This window comes from Furipterus horrens, unplaced genomic scaffold, assembly GCF_987537825.1.
Source record: "Furipterus horrens unplaced genomic scaffold, mFurHor1.1.pri manual_scaffold_3, whole genome shotgun sequence".
Classification (NCBI taxonomy): domain Eukaryota; kingdom Metazoa; phylum Chordata; class Mammalia; order Chiroptera; family Furipteridae; genus Furipterus; species Furipterus horrens.
Window position 1 is genome coordinate 175,503,664 of NW_028327173.1, and position 22,451 is coordinate 175,526,114.

At 36.8% G+C, this 22,451-nt stretch overlaps 1 protein-coding gene across 1 annotated transcript; it reads left to right on the forward strand.

Moving 5' to 3' along the window:
* The first annotated feature begins 402 nt into the window (after positions 1–402).
* Positions 403–20,796, forward strand: SOCS4 (suppressor of cytokine signaling 4). The gene is made up of 2 exons (XM_090270909.1): positions 403–670; positions 19,190–20,796. Exon 2 carries the CDS (start codon positions 19,282–19,284, stop codon positions 20,605–20,607), a length of 1,326 nt encoding a protein of 441 aa, XP_090127035.1. The 5' UTR covers positions 403–670; positions 19,190–19,281; the 3' UTR covers positions 20,608–20,796.
* The last annotated feature ends 1,655 nt before the right edge of the window (positions 20,797–22,451 follow it).

A 22,451-nucleotide genomic window follows, 5' to 3' on the forward strand; every position in this document is an offset into this window, starting at 1 on the left:
ATAAAAGCTAATATTATTTTAAAGGAAAGGAAAGCCGGGGGCCGGGGAAGAAATGGGGTTAGTCTTCCCTTTTCTTCACAGTATTAAATATCACCCCCGGGCATGCTCTGGACAGTCTCCCCCCCCCCACCCCGAGTGGCACAGCAAATAAAAAGGAGGGTCTGTGAGACAACAAGCGTGGAAGAAGGCCCTCTCCTCTTGGGCACAGCTAGCGAAAGACACAACTCACCCAGATGTCTTAGCCTCCACAACTGCAGAAAGGACAGGCTCGTGCCAGCGCCGGGACGCTTCCCGCGCTCCGGCTCCCTCGCCACACCTGCGCCTGCGCCGACCCGCCCACGTCCAGCGCTGGTCCTGACCCAGGTCGCGGGCTGGTGACGTCACGCTCGCCAGATGCTAGGAAAAAAGCCAGCAGCTGGGAGAGTGAGAAAGGGAGGGAGCCGAACACGGAAGTGGAGGTACCGTCTAGGGAGCAAGTGGAGGCGGCGACCGCGACCTCTCAGACTGAAACCCTGAGCCGAGGGGTGGGAACTTGAAAAAAGGCAACCGCCTTGTAGGACCTGCATGAGTGTCTGGGCCTCCCACCTCCACCTCAGCGAGCACCGAGACCGATGGCGATGGTGATGGCGGCAGTTACTCCGACAGCTCCAGTTAGACTGCGCTCGGAGAGGTGAGTGGGGGAAGGGTGGTTGCTGCCTGGCCACCAGTTGGGGTCTGCTCCTACCTTTCATGTTTTCCTCACATGCAACCATATCCGCGACCCTGAACGGGTCCAGCACCCTCTGGGCGGAGAATGTGATCTTTGGGCACCTTCTCTAGAGAAGAGGAAAGCGAAACCCCTCTCTCGAGCCTTTAATTTTGGCACCCATCGCGTCCTCACCTTGTTTTTATAGACATTAAAAAGGAAGGAAGATTTAATCTCAATTTGCGATCCCTGGGAGTATAGCGTGTACATTAACGCTTAATATTGGAGACTCTGTGTATATCCCTTAAGAAGAAAATAACTTGGGGTTTACCTGTTCAAACCCCACTTAAAGTTTACTGACGTGCTTATTTGGATCTAAAAGAGAAGCTAGAACTAAAGTGTATTGTTGAATACTTCGTTCGGTCCTTGCAAGAAGTGTTTAGGTCTTGGCCGTTAAGTTTATGCTTTGCTTATGTCTTCAGGTTCTCCATGTTAGTACACCAGTCTCCGATGAAAGCCTTCACAAAGATTTTGGGCGTGTGTGTGTGTGTGTGTGTGTGTGTCTGTGGTACCCACCACTTAGTCTCAGTCATACCTTGTTTATGACTGAGACGTTTTTCTGTTGTAGAGAGTTCTCCATTGTTTTTCGATCTCCTTCCATTTTGAAAGGTTGCAAACACATAGCACATAGTTAAGACAAGTGGTGGTATTGTTTTTACCGCGGTGGCATTGTGTAAAGGGAGGTTTAAATCCTGGGGCTCCAAATAGGCTTGCTAGACACTGAGGTTTGGTATATATGAATGAAGAGGAAGAGTGATTGGCTGAAAAAGAACTTGGGATTTGTGGGAAAATAACCAACCTATTGTTGAATCCCCTCTAGAGTGAAAGATACCTGAGACTGTTTTTTGAATGACTTAATGTTATTTGCAGATCATTTGTTTTTCAGATAGACTGATTTATAATTTTTTATTTAAGTAAATATCATTGGCTAGACTATAAGGTTCAAGCTGAACTCTGACATTGTTAATCTACATAATGGATAAATCTTGATGAGAAGAATTTGCAAGTTGGAACAAGACTTACAGCTATAAAATGCCCTAATATAATATCTATAATACCATTTGACTTTAAAATTATGAATGGAGTTCGCACTTCTGTACTTTCACTTTGCTTAGGTTAAAGAAAATTTTCCTTTACAGATTTTACATGTCTGGAAAGAGCTTAGTCCTTAGAGTCAAACAACGCTAGGTTTTCATTTTGACTCTTTGACAGTTACTCGTTGTGTGACCTTGCATACGCTCCTTTACTTTTTGAGAATGTCAGATTCCTCACTCTCAAATGTAGGTGATATCTACCTTCATTGAATTGCTAAAGTATATAGGAAATATTTGTGGATGTATAAAACTAATTATTATTAATGTCTCGTGTTATTAACGGAGTGCTTTGGGTAGGCATTTAGTGGTTTCATTTAAAGTAGAATCAACTTAAATCATCCAGTGAAATTTTTCAAACATTAAAAAATGTATTCTTTTTGCTGTTTTCACAATTCTGCTTCTCTTTCAGTCAAATTCCTACAAATTTTAATATCTTCAGTGAGTTTATGGTCTTCTTGAGGAAAACAGACGTTCAAATATGTACACAATGATAGGGCAATAATGAAATGTGTGTAATTTAAGTTTTAGCAAAAATTCTGGTTTTTTAAGATCACATAGCTTTTTAAAAAGAAACCAATGACAGTCACTAATGTCACTATCAAAATTTTCCAAATGGACAGTGCATGTCCTACAGAAGGGATTAGCTGAATGAACTCACTTAAAATAATGCCAAGGTCACAGATTCAATCGCAGTGAAGTTAGGTAGCTTTGCTCTGTTGTGACCACTCGTAGTACCTTAGGCTCACAAATATTGTTGGTCTCAAGGGCAGTAGGGTGAGAAAACATGAGTATATTACCATTCCACTGGTATTATCTACATAAAAAGTAATATATTGTCTTAGAGAATCAGTTTATCCAAGAGGCATATCAATATTGTTTTGTGGAAGGAGTTTTAAAAATACCTTTTCAATAAAGTATGTGCTTCGTATAAAAATCATTAATCCTGTGAAAGATAGCCTGGAAGAGAGAGTAACAGTAACAGGAGAACAGTATAGAATAATAACCTTGAAGGAAGTTTAAAAATCTGAAGATTTTTGTACCTCTGAGAGTATCCTAAAACTCACCCACCTTTTAAATTTATTTTTGGAGTAAATAATACTTGCACCTGTATAAACCTGCTAGGGTATAAAAGGGAATGCAGTCTTGTTTTGTTACATTAATACTGGATCCAAGATAGATATAATCATTCTTGTATCAATGAAAAAAACTGAGACTCAGAAAGGTGGTAATTTGTCCAAGGTCACACTCCTACCAATGTCAGAGCTACAAATAGAACCCAGATCTTTTACTTTCTAATCCAACATAGTCTTACCACACTGCCTCTCCAAATCGTAACTGCTGCCATAAAACTTAGAATTTAGTGAAACATACCAGGATATTAAAGCAATTTAACTTAAGTCTAGAGTCACCTTGTACTAGTTTAGGTAAAACTTGTTCCCAAGCTTAAATATAAGCATATGTAATTATTATAAAGCAATGAAAAGAATAATCTATAATCGGTTTTAAAACATTATTTGTCTGCTGTTTATGTTGAAATCATTTTACTAAGTTAGCTTGCAAAAACTACAAAACTTGTATAATTAGTTTGGTTCCATACACCCCTATTATTTTCAAAGAATTTAAAATGTTAAGACTTTAAAAATAGCATGTTCAGCCCTAGCTGGTGTGGCTCAGTGGATTGAGTGCTGGCCTGCAAACTGAAAGGTCGCTGGTTCGATTCCCAGTCAGGTTGTGCCCAGTCCCCAGTTGGGGGCATGTGAGAGGCAACTGATCAATGTATCTCTCACACATCGGTATTTCTCTTTTTCTCCCTCCCTTCCTCTCTCTCTAAAAATAAATAAATAAAATAGTATTTTTTAAAAATAGCATGTTCATTATCAGGAGTAACTTAGCTGCTTTATGATATTCCAGAAATGCTAAAGCCTCTTCAGCCTCAGTTTTATGACGTATGTTTTTGTGCAGATTTTCTGGCTTTATATATAAATAGCCTTGGTTCTGTCTCTTTCCTTTTTAATCTTAATCTTACTACTTTCTCACTTTTCATATTTAGAAATTGGCTTCTACATGAAAAGTTGAGTAATACTAGAAAGCAACCAATACATATTTTCATTAAACTCAATGTATGCTGTTTTTGTACATTTTAATCCTGGCAGTAAAAACATAAGGCAGCTGGCATTATCCAGATTTTACAAAGGGAATACTAAAGCTAAAGGGGATTTTTAAAATCAGTTGACTAGTAGGAGACAGAATCTTAATTTTAACCCATGTTTGATGATTTAGCAACTCATGCTATTTGATCTGTACCATGCTTCATTTTAAATATGATATAGTGAAAAATTGTAGATTGTTATTTTTATGGGGCTTTAAAATTAAAATTTTTTCTCTTTAGATTAAATTGCTCTTACAGGAAAAAAAGATTTCAAGGAAACAAGCCAAAATGTCTAAGTTGACTGCTTAATTGAATTACAGTTGAACCCTGAACAACTCTGGAGTTAGGGGCCACTATCCCCTGCTCCCACATGCAGTTAAAAATCTGAATATGAGTTTTTACTACCCCTAATCTTAACTAATAGCCTGCTGTTGACCGTCGTAAGCCTATCTGTTACCACATATTTTGTATTTTATATAAATGTATATATATGTATACATATATGTTCTTACAATAACGTAATCCAGAGAAAAGAAAATGTTAAGAAAATTATAAGGAAGAGAAATACACTTACAGTAGTGTAGGTATTTATTGGAAAAATTTTCATATAAGTGGACCCGTACAATTTAAGCATGTGTTGCTCAAGCATCAACTGTAGTTCTTCCTCTTTTTTATTTATTTATTTTTCGAGAGAGGAAAGAGAGGGAGAGAAACATCAATGTGTGGTTGCCTTTCGCATGCCCCCAACTGGGGACCCAGCCCGCAACCCAGGCATGTGGTCTGACTGGGAATCGAACCAGTGACCCTTTGGTTCGCAGGCTGTTACTCAATCCACAGAGCCACACCAGCCAGGGCAGTTCTTCCTCTTTTTTTAAAAAAATGTATTTATTGATTCTTAGAAGTAGTGGAGGTGGGGAGTGGAGAGAAAGGGAGAGAAACATCAAGTTTTTTTTATTTTATTTGCTTTTTTAATCCTTATCCTAGGGTATGTTTATTGATTTTAGAGAGGAAGGGGGTAGGGAGAAAAATAAGCATCGAAACATCGATATGAGAGAGAAACATCAATTGGTTGCCTCTGGGCCCGACCATGGATTGAACCCCCAACCTATGCATGTACCTACATATGTGCCCTGACTGTGAATCGAACGTGCAACCTTTTGGTGTACAGAACAATGCTTCCCCCTAACTGAGCCACCCAGCCAGGGCAAAACATCAATGCATTCATTGGTTGTTTCTTGTACGTGCCCTGACCAGAGATGGAACCTGCAACTTGGCCTATCTGGACAATGCTCTAACCAACTGAGCTTCTGGCCAGGGCTGTTTTTTCTTCTTTTTACAACTTTTCTGGATGTTCCATCTATTTTATAATGAGGAAGTATTGTTTTTATAACTTAAAAATTACAAGGAAAATATATCTGTACAATCCAATTTAGGCCTTAAAGTATTATAACAGTATATCTTAAATATTCTGGTTTCTAAGATTCTATTAATGTTCTTCCACTTTTAGAAATCCATGCACTGCCAGCTCTTAGTTTTCTGCTCTTTTCGCTCTAGATTAGCATCATCTTGTGGCACACATAAACTAATTACTAAAATTCTGCAGCACAGCAAAAAATGTTTGCTAGTCTGACAAAAAATAGTTATAATTTTGATTCATTCACACTGGATGGCTATTGTTGTGCTGGCTGTTGTCATTTTTTTTTTTCATTTGACAATCTAAGGGAAAAGTAGTCAGTGCCCCTGACTAAATAGTCAGGTATTGCATGTTTTAAATAATTCTTGCAGTACACTAGTTGAAATCACTGCTCTTTATTAACTTCCTTTAATTGCAGGTTACTAGATATTTATCTTTATCTTTAGTTAGCATACTCAGGAAATGTATACTCATGTTACTATTAGGCCATGTAAAATGTTTCCACCAAATTCATCCCCCAGAAAATATTTGGGCTGTTAAATATTGGAAACTATGGCTTAAGCAGGTTTCTGAACTGAAGGACCTCTTAAAACCTTTTACTAAATGTGCATTGTAATATTCCAAAGGAGAAGCATTTCCCAAACCTTTTTGATAAACTCCTCTTTCTCTAGACGATGTATTAACATCTTTTAGAGCTAGCGTCCAAAAGACTACAGAATGGGAAACGCTGGCATAAGCAAATTATTATTGGAAAAGTAAGTGGAGAAAGTGGGACAAGAAGAGGGTACAGTAGTGCTAACCAGTCATTCCTTTTTTTTTTTTTAATTTCAGTTAAGTCCCTGCTTGGTAGCATGAAAAAAGACACAGTTGACCCTTGTACAACTTGGTTTTGAACTTCACAGGTCAGCATACATGGATTTTTTTCAATAAATATATTGGAAAATTTTTTGGAGATCTGTGACAATTTGAAAAAACACAGATGAACTATGTAGCCTAGAAAAATCAAAAAATTAAGAAAAAGAAAATGCATAAAATATAATTACATAGTCTATTTTAACATTTACTACCATAAAACATACACAGATCAATTATAAAATGTTAAAATTAATTAAAACTTACCCACACAAGCATTTACAGACCATACATGATGCCATTTACAATGGAGAGAAATGTAAACAAACTTAAAAATGCAGTATTAAGTCATAACTGCATAAAATTAACTGTAGTACATACTGTACTAGTGTAATAATTTCACAGCCACTTCCTGTTGCTATTGCAGTGAGCTCATTTATTGTGAATACCTGCTTAAAAGCCTGTGTGATGCTCATCATCTCATTGTGAGCACTTCGTCTCCCAAGTAAATTGCTTATCACAGTAAAAAAGTGATCTCTCTTGATTCTCGCAGATGTTTTATCATATTTAGTGTAACACCATAAACCTCAAATAACAACATGGGACCCATACAAAGTTCCTCTAGTGATCCTGGAAATACTCCGAAGAAGCAGAGAAAAGTCATGATATGAGAAAAAGTTGAATTGCTTGATATGTTTCATAGATTGAGGTCTGCAGTTGTGGTTGCCCACCATTTCAAGACAAATGAGTACAGTGTAAGGACCATTGTAAAAAAAGAAAAAGAAAGTCATGAAGCTTTTGCTGTTGCTGTGCCAGAGGGCATGAAAACCTTACACTTTTTACGAGATACCATTTTATCTCGTATTGAAAATTAAGCTTTTATGTGGTTGCAGAAATGGTATAAGAAAGGCATACTTATAGACTCTTAATATGGTTCAGGAAAAAGCAGAGTCATTATATGACAACTTAAAGCAAAGGATTATTGGATAATTTTAGAAAGATTGGCTTAAAAAATGTCAAGATAACAAAGAGAAGCAGCTTCTGCCAACCAAGAGGCAGCAGACAAGTTCCCAGACACCATTAAGAAGACCATTGAAAAGGAAGAATATCTGCCTGAACAGGTTTTTCATGAAGAGCTAGTAGACACTACACCAGAGAAATTAACAGAACATGACTTAATGGAGATGAGTGTTTCCAAACCAGAGCCAGATGATGAGGAAGAAGATAGAATAAACAGCACCAGGAAACAAATTGACATTAGACAACCTGGCAGAAGGTTTCAATTATTCAAGGTGGCTTTTGACTTCTTTTATGATATGGACCCTTCTATGATACAGGCACTGACACTGAAGCAGATGGTGAAAGAAGGGTTGGTCTCTTATCGAAATATTTTTAGAGAACTGAAAAAGCAAAAATATCAGGCAGAACTTACAAAGTATTTTCAGAAATTTACACCAAATATGCTTGGTCTCACCTCCCTTCCACCTTCTCCACTTCTCCTTCTACCACCCCTGAAACAGCAAGACCAACCTTCCTTTTTCCACCTCCTCAGCCTATTTAGCCAAAGACAAGGATGAAGACCTTTATGATGATCTACTTAATGAATAGTAAATAATCATTATATCATACATTTAATAAACTTAACTGTTGTGTGTGTGTGTCTTTGTGTGAAAATCTACTGTATGGCAAGAACTGTAGAAATGTTTCTGTGTAATCATCATTGCCTACATATTCATTATATGCAAAACTTGTATTGTGAAGTGGATAGATTACCCTTACATAGGCATAGGTGAGTGATACTTTATATATAATTAATAACGTATTGATTTTCTTAATGTATTATAATTTTGCTTTCTAAGAATTACATTACTGTTTAGCATGCCTTTCATAATTGGAGAAACTGCTTATCAGCCTATCATCAAAAGTAAGTGGTTTTAAATATGTATTCTAACACTGTATTGTGAATATGACTGTAATACTGTATACCATAAAAATTTTATAACCATTCATTAGTGTATAGGCAGTGGTATCAATTACAGGAGACTACCATAAAGCAACTGTTTTGCCGTTTCTTCGTTATTAGTATATGAACTGTTATACCTATAAATAAATATGAATTTTTTATACATTTCACTTTTATACATTTAATTTTTGATGTCTACTGTTAGTAATATATAAATATATATATCTATATAAAAATCTATGGTCTTTCTTATTAAGTAAGAGAATATTGATGTAGGTACTGACAGACAATTCATTTTGTAAATGGGTGATATAAACATAAATACAGCACAGTACTGTAAATGTATTTTCTCTTCCTTATGACTTTTTTTTTTCTTTTATTGATTCTAAAAAGAGGGGAAGAAAGGGAAAAAGAGAGGGAAAGAAACATCAGTCTGTTACTTGCACGCACCCTGACTAGGAACCGAACCTGCAGCCCCAGCATGTGTCCTGAGTGGCACTTGAACTTGTGACCTTCTGGTTTGCGGGACAGTGCCCAACCAACTGAGTCACAGGGGCTGGGGCCGAATGTGTTGATTGTTTATTATCCATAAGGCTACTGGTCAACAGTAGGTTACTAGGAGTTAAGATTTTGGAAAGCCAAAAGATCCAACTGTGTGATAAGTTGATTCCCCTAACCCCAACATTGTTCAAGGGTCAACTGTGTACTTTAAAATACATACTGCAAAATAGACCTGTATTGCTTTTATAATGAGAAAAACATTTTTTAGTTCAGAGATTTTTCTCATATGAACAAACCCATTTTTCATATATTTTTCTTCGTCATTCCAAGGAGTTCATTTGTTGTCTACTGTTCAGTTATTCCATTTGTGGAACCTAAATATTTCCACAGAATCCAACACAAATATTAGGCTATAATCAAATGTCAACAACTATGGCCCACAGAATCCAACTCAGATAATCATGGACAGCGTTCAGAATGCTTTCAAGGAGTTTGGGGGCATGTAAGGTCAGGAAAACTGTGGAATCATGGATTTGGTAAGGAAGTTCCTGGGCTGCATACTATTAGAATAGTAATTTATTCGTGAATTTTTTATGTAATAAAGTATTCTTTTTAGGATCAAATTTATGCCCTGTCCACATGGCTCAGTTGGCTTGTCATGCATACACCAGAAGGTTTAGGGTTCGAGCTCTGGGCAGGGCACATACCTAGGTTGTGGATTTGAACCCCAGTCAGGGCACGTATGGGAGGGAACTGATCGATGTTTCTCTTTCTCTCTCTCCCCCTCCCTCCCTCCTAAAATCAAAAACATATCCTTGGGTGAGAATTTTAAAAATTTAAATAGGATCAAATTTATTTTCATTTAGTGTTAACATGAAATTTGGTCTTAAATGTATATTACCATTGTAGATATGGTAGCTGTTCAATGACTAACTAGTATACATAATAATGATCTCTTCCAACATCATAGAAAATATAAATGAATTTTCCAGATAAATGAAATTTAACCTTTTAATTATGGGCTTTTAAATAGTTTCTATAGAAATCTTGATCTTAAACACCTTCCAGGCCTCAATAGAAACAACTAAATGTTATCTAAATCTTCTATTAGGGTATAGTGGCCATGTTGGGTATTCATTCTGTTATCACTGTCATTGCAATTGGTTCTAGAACCAGGGACCAAATGACTACTGAATCTGGGAATTTGCTTTTTCAAAAAAAAAAGGCTTTTATGTAAACTTGCTTTTTAGACATTTGCCTCTGGCTCATGGAGAAATAATAATTTTTAAAAAGGATGTCACTGTGTGCTCTGCAAATAAATGTAACTTAGTTGCCTTCATAAAAAATTAATTGTGAAATCAAAGGCCAAAACAACCTTCTCCCAAGTGATTCTTTCACCCTTGTTTTTCTTCTAAAAAAAAAAAAAAGAAAAACCTCTTCGCATCTACCAACAGAGCTTTGATTTGTCAGCACCTTTCAAACTATCTCTGAATTCTGTACTACTTAAAAATGGTAGTAAAGCCATCTTCTTAATATTTTTTGTCTTCTACCTTACAAAAGTTTGTATAAAATTCTAATAATACCTGAAACTAATAATGTTGTATGTCAATTATACCTCAATTTAAGAAAAAAAAGAATGAACATAGGCTATTTTTGAAATGACTCATTCAGAGTTAGTCCTATGCTTTTTTTATGTTCAGATTTTACATGTCTAGGCAAGATACCAATGCACTTTTTTTTGAAGTCATCTCTACTCTTTAAAAAGATGACAATAAAAAGTCTTAGTCTCACTAAAAATTAATGTTTTTACCTAGAGCATGTGATTGAAATTTTTATTTTTAAGAATTTGGTTTAATAAAATTTCTGGAAGAGATTAAAATTTTTTTCCATGTATTTTAATGTAAAGTGATAAGATTTTATTTTTTTAAGTATTTTATTTACTTATGTTTTTAGAGAGACAAGAAGGGAGAGAGAAAGAGGTAGAGAAACATCACTGTGTGGTTGCCTCTCGTGCACCCCCAACTGGGGACCTGGCCTGCAACCCAGGGATGTGCCCTGACTGGGAATCGAACCAGCGATGTTTTGGTTCAGAGGCCAGTGCTCAATTCACTGAACCACACCAATCAGGGCGAGATATCCTTTTTTTTTTTTTTTTTAAGGTTTTATTTATTTATTTTCTTGAGAAAGTGGAAGGGAAGGAGAAAGAGGGAAAGAAACATCAATGTGCGGGAAATACATTGATTGTTTGCTTCTCACATGCCCCTGACTGGGACCTGGCCCCCAACCCAGGCATGTGCCCTGACTGGGAATTGAACTGGCATTCTTTTGGTTTGCAGGCCAGTACTCAGTCCACTGAGCCACACCAGCTAGGACTAGATGTGAGATTTTCATATATGAGGTTTATCTGCTTTTATAACAAAATTATGTAATAATAAAGGAAACTGTAAATATCTTTTTTTCTAAAATGATCTCTCCATAGCATAAGCTTTTTACACAGCTACTTTCTCAGTAATTGTTAAGATGTTTCCTATACCATGAAGTGATCAGTTTTGTTGTTTTGCCTTTTTCTTCTCTCTTTCTTTCTCTTTCTTTCTGGTTGTTTGTTTGTTTGTTTGTTTTTGAAAAACACTTATCCCCATGTAACTAACAATGGCTTGGTGATGATGAACTCCTTCAGCTTTACCTTGTCTGGGAAGCATTTTATATGCCCTTCCATTCTAAATGATAGCTTTGCTGAACAGAGTAATCTAGGTTATAGGTCCTTGCTTTTCATCACTTTGAATACCTCTTGCCTGCAAAGTTTCTTTTGAGAAATCAGCTGATAGTCTTATGGGAACTCCTTTGCAGGTAACTCTGCTTTTCAGATTCTTTATCTTTAGCCTTTGGTATTTTAATTATGATGAGTCTCAATGTGGCCCTCTTTGGGTCCAAATTGTTTGAGAGACTGTGTTTCCTGGACTTGTATGTCTATTTTCTTCACCAAATTAGGGAAGTTTTCTTTCATTATTTTTCAAGTAAGTTTTCAATTTCTTGCTCTTTCTCTTCTCCTACTGACACCCATATGATTCGAAAGTTGGTACGTTTCAAGTTGTCCAGAGGTTCCTAAGCCTACCCTCGTTTTTCTGAATTCTTGTTTCTTCTTTCTGTTCTGGTTGAATGTTTATTTCTTTCTTGTGTTCCAAATCGTTTGTTTGAATCCCTTCATTGGTGGTTCCCTGTGGATTTTTCTCTGTTTCACTTAGTGGAACCTTCATTTCTTTCTTTATATTGTTGCTGTACTCATTCTCTGAGCATCTTGATCACCAGTGCTTTGAACTCTGCATCTGATAGGTTGGCTATCTCCATTTCATTTAGTTCTTTTTCTGGGATTTTGCTCTGTTATTTCATTTGGGCCATATTTCTTTGTCTCCTCAATTTGGCAGCCTCCCTGCGTTTGTTTCTGTGTATTAGGTAGAGCTGCTTTGACTCCCTGTCTTAGCACACATGTAAGTTGTATGGGGTGGAGCCTTAGGTATTCACCAGGGCAGGGTGACCCACTTCACCACTTTGTGGCTCTGGAGAGGCGGGGAGCTCAGAGAGGGGACAATGCCACTGTCTGGCTTCCGAAGGTTTGCCTGGCACTCACCCTACGTATTTCCAGTCACTTCACCCACATTCCATGTGCACCTGACACCCTGCCAGCTGCTGCCCTGATGGAGAAACCCAGAGTGGGTGGATTTGTGTATGGTCTAAGTCGTGTGGGCCCTTTAGGCAGTGAAAATCCAGCAGTTTCTTCCACCACCCCACCACCCACTGATTTTTACAGCCAGAGGTAACAGGGTCTGTATTCCTGCAGCTGGGACCCCTTGCTGCCAAGGTATCCCTCCCGATTTTTATCCACCATACGTGAATATGGGATTGTCCTCCCATAAGGGCACAGATTTTAAGGAAAATGCAATTGAGAACATAAGGAAGCAATAGAAAAAAAATTAGGTAATTACTGGTTACTGAAAAATCCAAACATTATACAAAAAATAAAATTATGAAATAGAATACATGGCTCAGCAGTGAACAATATTTGCCAAAATTGTGATATAACTATAATAAAAGAGTGGTAAGAGAACAAGACTAAAATGGAGGAAAAATCCTCCTATTTTAAGAACTCAACTAATATCTAATAATTAATGAGTCAAGAAAAGAAAGTATATAGTTTTATACTAACTATGTGAAACCCGTTTCTTTATCTGTAAGGTAGAGGTAGTGATGCTATCTGTTTCACTGGGCTGTTGGAGATTAAATGAAATAATGTATGTAAAGTACTCAGCTCAGATTCTAAATGTAATATGTACTCAATAAATGTTAACATATTTTTGAAAAAAAGAAACAGATATTAGATATGTTATTTCAGTAAAGCACCTAAGGCAGTTTTAGACAAGTAGGTCATAATGAAGAAATCACAGAACACCTCTGTCTCTAGCCCAATGCAAACCTCAGTTTATGAGCAAATACATTTTTCATGAGGATAACTAATACTACAAAGTTAAAAAAAAAAAAAAAAAAGGATCAATGTGCCAGATATAGCTACAAAACACTGACATTTCCTCCATACTTTTCTTCCTCTTGAAGACTTTATTTGGGGGGTACTTTTATTTAGTTATTTAGTTATTATTTTATTTTATTGTGGTAAGAACACTTAACATGAGCTTTACCCTCTTCACAAATTTTAAAGCATACATTATACAGTATTGTTGCCTATAAGATAGGAAGACTTTAGTATCTCCTTATTGCAAGGGTCCTAACATTTTAGAATATTGTAACTTTTTCTATATTTTTTCCCTGTGTTCGTTGCTGGGCACTCATGTGGGCTCTTTCAATATAGTTTCTTCGATAATTTTTTCCCTCTGTTTTGTTATTTTCTGTGAAATGTCTGTCGATTCTCTAATTTTCTTAGCTTTTCTGTCTAGTTAACCACTTTTTTTCCTACTTTTTGTTATTTCCTCATCTTCTGACTTTCCTATTGAATATTTCTGCAACCGAATTTTTAATTCCCAAAACTTTCTTATTCTCTAATTGTCCCCGTCTCCTTTTACTCATTCGTAGGTGTAATATCGTCTCTTAATTTGGAAGAAATCAATTTTATTTTCTGCTCCTTTTACGGTTACTGTTTTCTCCGCGTTTCTTATGTTTTAGTCTCTATCGTTTGTGTTGGAGGCTTTCTTCAAAACTGGTAACCTGCAAGCATTCTTCTTCTAGAGCGAATGAAGCTCAGTGACACTGCCTGAAAGCTGTGTGTGAGTCGGCGGGCCTTGTAGACTGGTGGGCTTCACAGCATGTTTGTCTAGCCTTCTAGCTTTTTATTGACGTATTTCCAGAGAGCAGCATCTATAAGTCTTTTTTCTTTGGCCATTCTATTTCTCCAGCAAAGTATCTTCCAGTCTTTCATTAGAGGTATTAGTCTGGCTGTTAGGGGAGCAGGGAACTTTCATTCTAATTTAAATCTGAAGTCTCCCCTCTACCCTAGCTATGTCTGGTATCCAAAGCCCCGTGGCTCTCTGATTTAGTTTCTCCAAATAATAAAAAACTCATCAATTCTACGTGTGGGAGTAAGAACCAGAGGGATCAAGCAGCTCTTAGGAAGGTTTTCAACCTACCTCCCCCGCTTCCCACCCTGTTTTCCACCCGCACTTTCTGTAGCACCGCTGCCTCTGGGTTCTGGACTTTGCTTGCTTCTCATCCGTATTGCCTCTGTACCCGGGGTCACTTACTTGCCTCTACACTGCTGAGTCACTTATTGCTCCTCCATTCATTTTGTCCTTGTATTTTGTGACTCAGGTTATAGATATCTTCCAATTTCATTGAAGATAAGATTTGTGTTTTTATTTCTCATTTTTTGTCTTGTTCTGGATGACGTCTGAGAAAAGGGTGGAGCAAAAAGATTTCACTTAAGTTTTCAGATCAGATAATTGTTTCTTTTATAATCACAAGAAAATAGCTGCTTTCGTTTTTGAGGAGAAATCAAGATACACTGCTCATTAAGAAATTTAGTATGGAAAGCAGCAGTCATAACTAAAGAAAGCATTAGAATCACTAAAAAATTTTATAGGAGACTTGGTTGTGTTCGAAGGCAGAAATTGGGAGAAAATTTGAGAAATTGAGAGAAATGTTATCAACAGTAGATGTAGAGAGCTTAGCTGTGATACAGAATGAAGGAAGAAATGACAATTTAGAGGTAGCAAGGAGGCAAAATGGAGCTTACACCCACTGGAATAAATTTGGTCATATATCAACTAAACTGCTATTTTGGTAATTTTTTAATAAGTACAAGCACCAGGCATTTCAAACCTTAGATGATATATTTTTCACCTTATCGTGCTGAATAAAAAATTTGAAATTACATAGTATTAACCAAAAATATCTGCTTGAGACCCCTTTATTATTTTTTATCTTGAAAAATATATTCAAGTGTAAGCTCTTCGGCAGTAACAAGTAAGTGTCTTCTAATCAATGTCTTTTTCTTCAGCTTCTGCTTGTTTATTTTCAGTTCAATTTAATCACTAAACGAAGGTATACTGCTGAGTACAATTTTGGTATACTAAGTTTCTTTCAAAATTAGATTTTAAAATATTTTTCCCTATGGGCTTTAAATGATTATATGTCTGTGAGCTCATTAAATCAGAATAATAAGTATAATCACTAGATGCGATTCAGTGTTTAGAAACGGAGTACTTTATGTGGCAAGTTTATGTCATTAGCTCACACTTTTAAGCACATGCCAATCATATTTGCCACTACAGATGCTTGTTTGAAACCCTACTGCTTTAAAAGGATTCAAGTGGCTCTAAACAATTACTTGACTCTTGGGATTGCTATGTTCCTCTGACATAATCAGAAAATCATAATCAGAATATTGAGTGTGATTGATTTTCTTAATCACAAGATTCAACTTGGATTTTGAAACATTTGAAATTATAGAACCCTTCCCCCAATCCTGGACTTACATCTTATTCCACCTAAGAATAGTTAAGTAAATTATACCTATGACCAATCATTAGTATTAGTCTTAATAAAACTCAATATTTTCCATTGTAAATTTTAGTATATCTAGCCAATTTCACAGGAAAGTCATTGCCCTATAGAAATGTGCCTGCTTGTTTGTCAAAATTACCAAGAATACAAAAGTGTGTGTGTGTGAAAATACCAAATTTTTGTCCAATTCTATATTTTCCAAAAACTGCCTAGATTGATAGTGAAGTTTACCAGTTACTGAAATGAGTTGACAAAACTTAACTTGAACATTAAACATGAGTCATATATCTAAATCATAGATGTATATAGAACATTGCCAGTTTTCATAGGTACCTTGACAGTCATAGATTGCAGAATTGGTGTTTCTTTTTTTCTGTTTTATTTTATTTCATTTATTTTTTTAATATGTTTTATTGATTATACTGTGACAGTTGTCCCAATTTCTTTTCCCTCTGCTCTTCTCCACACAGTGACCCCCTCCCTCAGTTGTCCTCCGCTTTTAGTCCATGCCCATTGGTTGTGCATATAGTTCTTCTCAACCTCTTCCTGTCTATTCCATTCCCTCCTACTGTGCTTCTTTATTCCTGTATGATCTCCCTCCCTTTACCCCTTCCACCTCCCTGATGACCTCCCCACAATATGTTCGCCATTCCTATAATTCTTTTTCCACTCTCGTTGCCTACTTTGTTTGCCTTTGTTTCAATTCCCTAGCTTCTGTTGTTCGTTGTTGTGATGCAGTTTTCATTTTAATGTTCATAATTTTGATTCTCCTATTCTAAACCAGTTCCTTTAACATCTCATATAACAGTGGTTTGGATCTAATGAACTCTTTCAGTTTTGTTTTGTCCTGGAAACACTTTCTCTGCCCTTCTATTCTGAATGACAATTTCGCTGGATAGAGTATTCGTGGTTGTAGGTTTTGGATTTTCATTACTTTGAATATTTTTTGCCAGTCCCTTCTTGCCTGCAGGGTCTCCTTTGAGAAATCAGCTGATAGTCTAATTGGGACCCCTTTGTACATGATTCTTTTCTTCTCTCTTGCTGCTTTTAAGATTCTTTCTTTATCTTTAACTTTTGAGAATTTGATTATAATGTGTCTTGGAGTGGTTCTCCCTGGGTCCAGTTTTTCTGGAACTCTCTGTGCTTCCTGGACCTATAAGTCTATTTCCTTCCCCAAGTTAGGGAAGTTCTGCTTCATTATTTTTTTCACATAATTTTTCTATTTCTAGTTCTTCTTCGCCCTCTTGCAATCCTATAATTTGAATGTTCGTTCACTTATAGCTGTCCCAGAGGTTTCTGAACCTCTCCTCGTGTTCCTCCCTTTTTGTTTCCTCTTTCTGCCCTGGTTGACTGTTTGTTCCTTCCCTATGTTCCGATTTGTTGATTTGATCTCTGGTTTTCATTTCCTCACCACTTGTCCCGTATGTGTTTTCATTTGTTTCAGTATGACTAGCTTTCATTCCTTCTCTGTCTTGTTCCAAATCTTTTGTTAATTCTGTAAGCCACCTTATGACTATAGCTCTGAACTGAGCCTCAGAAGGATTTCTTATTTGCTCATCAGTTAGGTCCCTCTTCTGCGGCCTGGTGAGCTGCGTCACTGGGATTTCAATCATGGTCTGCTTCAGCCTGACAGTTTTCTGTTTACCTTTGCTTCCTGGGCGGGCTGTATGGGGCGGTGCGGCATGCACTCATCACTACCCAGCCAACTACCCAGCGACCAGTGACCTTTTTCACTGCTCTGTGGCGCTTTATGTGGGGGCGGGGGTCCAAGATGGATTCCTGCCATTACTCTCCGCTGAGGGACCAGGAGTCTCTCCGTCCCCACACTCTCTAGGCCTCACAGTCGGGGGCAATGGGGGTCTGCCTTCCCCAGCGTTGGAATGGCAAGCTGACGGGTCTCAACTGCAGCCGGCATTGTTCCCCGGCGTTTCTCGCAGTACTGCCGCTATCCCCGCTGCTAGCACAGACAGCACTGCCCAACTTTTCCACTCCAGTCGCTCCTCCTACCCATCCGGACAAGCACCTCTGGTTTATAACTTCATACGTTGGGCTTCCATGTAGTTTTATTTTCTGGAATTTCTGGTTATCTTTGGTTTTGAGGTAGTTGTATTCCTACTTAGTTGTGGAGGAAGACAGAGTGTGTCAGTCTAAGCCTCCATCGTGGCCGGAAGTCTGAGATGGTCAGAATTGGTGCTTTTTTCATGAGGTGGCTTATAGTACTTCATGGTTTTTAGTACATTATCATCAATCCGTTTATACTGTGTGCCATCCTCTCTAGTGATATTGGACAAAAAAAGGGACATAGAGCATAAAGTCCCTGATTTCATGCAGATTACAACCTCATCAAGGTGATTAACTCCATTTTGCCTCAAGTTGGCCTGAGTCCCTAAAAGCTTGTGGCATCAAAATGTGGGTAGACACTGAAATTTACCTGATGCCAGATACCACCGCTCCAACTCCAAAAAATTCATCATTGATCAAGAACTTGTTCTTAGGAGCTTGCCTGAGCTAGATTTCTTCAGCACATATTTAGCCCTTTCCCACCCCAAGGATAGGTTAAGAAGCTCTACAAAAGGACATGTCTGTTCTATTTTGAAAAGGAAAATAACTATCTTACTCTGAGAAGATAGACTCCTCAGACTAAAATTGATGTTTCTCAAAACTAGGGCCTCTGACTCCCAAGATAACTGGGAAGTCATAATGGATCTCAGACTTCCTCCTCCTCTTCCTCTGTCCCTCCCTTAGTTTATTCCTCTTTCTTCCCTTCTCTTTTTTTCTTCTCTCCCTCTTTCTCCCCTTACCACCCTTCCTTCTTTATTTCTTTTAATTTTCAGCATTTCAAAACTTCAGTGGATATTTTACATTTCCCCATGAAAAAGATAGCTAAAAAAATATTTTGGGGGGTGCTGGAATTTGATAACCTGGTTATCCTAGAGTGATCTGAAATGTATGATGGCTATTATGTGTGTCTTTGGTAAATAAAAATTAGTACCCCCCCCCAAAAAAAACCTACATTGGGAATGCTTTTGTGGCATTTGTACTGTTAGTGGTGCTTATTTCTTTAATAAATTCTTAATAGCTTTATAACTTAAAACTGTTCATATTTTCAATCAGCAGGAATAAAAACAAGGGGAGGGAGGTAAAGGAACTATATAGTGTAGTGGCCTTCAAACACCAGCTTACGGATTTCCCACTGTCTCTTAAAATGAATTCACTGGTCTGCTGTGAAATAAAAAAAGTAAGGGAAGAAGATATTGGCATAAGATGTGCCTCAAGACTTGAAATTATTCACATTTTGAGCATATATTTTGGCTAATAGAGGAGGCTTGGCTGTTTTATTTAAGTACTCCATCTTTTTAATGTACTAATTGTGATTTTTCATATTGTGTCTAATTGGGGCTTTATATGTAAACTATATAGTGTGAATGACAAATGATTAAGAATTTTATTTTTTTTCCTTTCTTAGGTACATCCAGAAAGTGCCCAGAAGAAACTTCCTTCTAGAAAAACTGAAAAAGAACTATTTATAACACTGGAATTTTTGGATAATTTATTAAAATGGCAGAAAATAGTGAAAGTAATAGTAAAAATTTAGATGTCAAGCCCAAAACTAGTCGGAGTAGAAGTGCTGACAGAAAGGATGGGTATGTGTGGAGTGGAAAGAAGTTATCTTGGTCAAAAAAGAATGAAAGTTATTCAGATGCTGAAACAGTAAATGCTATAGAAAAAACTGAAGTTCCTTTACAGACCCAAGAAAGAAAGCACAGCTGTTCGTCCATCGAGTTGGATTTAGATCATTCCTGTGGGCATAGATTTTTAGGCCGATCTCTTAAACAGAAACTGCAAGATGCTGTGGGGCAGTGTTTCCCAATAAAGAATTGTAGTAGTCGACACTCTTCAGGGTTTCCATCCAAAAGAAAAATTCATATCAGTGAACTTATGTTAGATAAGTGTCCTTTCCCACCTCGATCAGATTTAGCATTTAGGTGGCATTTTATTAAACAACACACTGCTCCTATAAACCCCAAATCAGATGAATTGGTAAGCACAGACTTGTCTCAGAGTGAAATGAGGGATGGTCAGCTACAACAAAGAAGAGACATAGAAGAACAGGTGAACTGTTTTTCACATCCCGATGTTCAGCCCTGTGTCATAACCACCAACAATATTTCATGTAGAGGTGGTCCTATGACTGGCTCTGTGATAAACCTGTTTTCAAATAATAGTATAGAAGATAGCGATATGGATTCAGATGATGAAATTATAACGCTTTGCACAAGTTCCAGTAAAAGAAACAAACCCAAATGGGAAATGGATGAAGAAATCCTACAGTTGGAAACAACTCCTAAGTACCACACCCAGATTGATTATGTCCACTGTCTTGTACCAGACCTTCTTCGGATCAATAACAATCCATGTTACTGGGGAGTTATGGATAAATATGCAGCTGAAGCTTTACTAGAAGGAAAACCAGAGGGTACTTTTTTACTTCGAGACTCAGCACAGGAAGACTATTTATTTTCTGTTAGTTTTAGACGTTATAGTCGTTCTCTTCACGCTAGAATTGAACAGTGGAATCACAACTTTAGTTTTGATGCACATGATCCTTGTGTCTTCCATTCTCCTGACATTACTGGGCTCCTAGAACATTATAAGGACCCAAGTGCCTGTATGTTCTTTGAACCACTTTTATCCACTCCTTTAATTCGGACTTTCCCCTTTTCCCTGCAGCATATATGCAGAACAGTTATTTGTAACTGTACAACTTATGATGGCATTGATGCCCTTCCAATTCCTTCTTCTATGAAATTATATCTGAAGGAATATCACTATAAATCAAAAGTTAGAGTACTCAGGATTGATGCACCAGAACAACAATGTTAGGTAAAGGGTAGGAACATGGGAATTTAAATATTTTTCTTAATGCTACTTTGAATTTTTCTACAAAGGCAGAGTCTAAAATAAACCTCTGCCCTAAATTTTGCTTCCAGATCAGTTTATTAATTATGATACACTAATTGTTTAAGGTTACACACTAAGGGTTAATGGATATTTTTGACAAGGTGTTTGGTTTTTATTATACAGAGTGTATAGTTAATATTTTTCTTTTCTTAATTGTAATTTGCATATGATCCAGGGATATTGGAAATGTGGTAGGCTTGTAAACACAGTTAAAAATCTGTATTTCATTATTTTCTTTAAAAATAATCCTGTGCCATTTCCTACATGTAAAATGCTTTGTTAACCTATGCCATTGGCATTCCTATACATAAAATATTATTTCCTCATCCCCCTTTTTAGAGTTGTTTTAAAATTCTTCAGTAAAGCTGAGTGTTTTAATTCACAGTCCATATTAATGTAATTGACTTTAGTAATTTACTAAAGTCAACAAAATGGCTTAAAATCAAACTTGATGTGGTTTTATATAAAATATTAACTATAAAGCAGGGTTACTAAATTTGATTAACCTGGTCAGTAAGCATCAAATGAGAACATGACATTTTTGGAGGTGAATTTACTCTTCTACAATATGGCATGCTTATTTGTTACTCCGTGAATGACATCATGAAACCTGGAAGTTACCATCTTTAGAACCTAACTATTGTTCCTTTCTCACTGGAAACTTTAAAAATAATGATAAAATACTGTTAGTAATTAGTACTTACTGAAGTACTAAAGCGACTGTGCGGTTTTTCTGTATTATGAACTGTTGCTTCACTTTAGCTCTTTCATAGAAACTCTGAGCCTGTTATTTGGGGAAATGCCACAGTTCATTAACAGCCACAAATTTTCATTAATCCCTATGTAATTTTTTATTATTTTAAATTGAGCTTGAGTAAATCTTCAAAAGTAAACATAGAGCTTAGTATTTAGAAAGTTTAATATTGTTTTTTGGCCTTCAGGCTTCAAATAATTATTCCTATTTTCAGAGTTAACATGTCTATTGTGGCTTCGAAAAGAGGAAAACATTTTGAGAGCCACATGGTTTATGCCATACTGAACAGTACTGGGCAACAGGTGTAATATTTTAAATTTATGATTCCAAGAACAGGAAAGTGTTTTTAGAAACAATTATTTCAATATAAGATAAATGAAGTGATATTCTATCCATCCCCTTAGGAATCAACGAATAATAAATTTCCTAAACAGTTGTTTCTTCTGATGAGCTGTTTACCATTTTGTAAATTGCCATTTTTAATATTATAGTAATTAATTCCTTTTTTTAAGTATTTTATTATGTTGTTACAGTAGTCCTAATTTTTTTCCCTTTGCTCCCCTCTGCCCAGTACCCCCATTCCCTCCAGAAATCCCACCTCCCTTAGTTCATATCCGTGGGTCATGCATATAAGTTCTTTGTCTTCACCCTTTCCTATATTATTTTTAACTTCCCCCCATCTATTTTGTACCAACCAATTATGCTTCTTAGTCCTTGCACCATTTCCCCATTTCTCCCCCTCCCCCCTCCCAGCTGATAACCCTCCAAATGATCCCTGTACCTATGATTCTGTTCCTATTCTGGCTTGCTTAGTTGGATTTTGTTTTTATTTTTTAGATTCAGTTGTTGTTAGTTGTGAGTTTGTTGTCATTTTAGTGTTCATAGTTTTGATCTTTTTCTTAAGTAAGTCCCTTTGACGTTTCATATAATAATGGGTTGGTGATGATGAGCTCCTTTAGCTTTACCTTGTCTGGGAAGCACTTTATCTGCCCTTCCATTCTAAATGATAGCT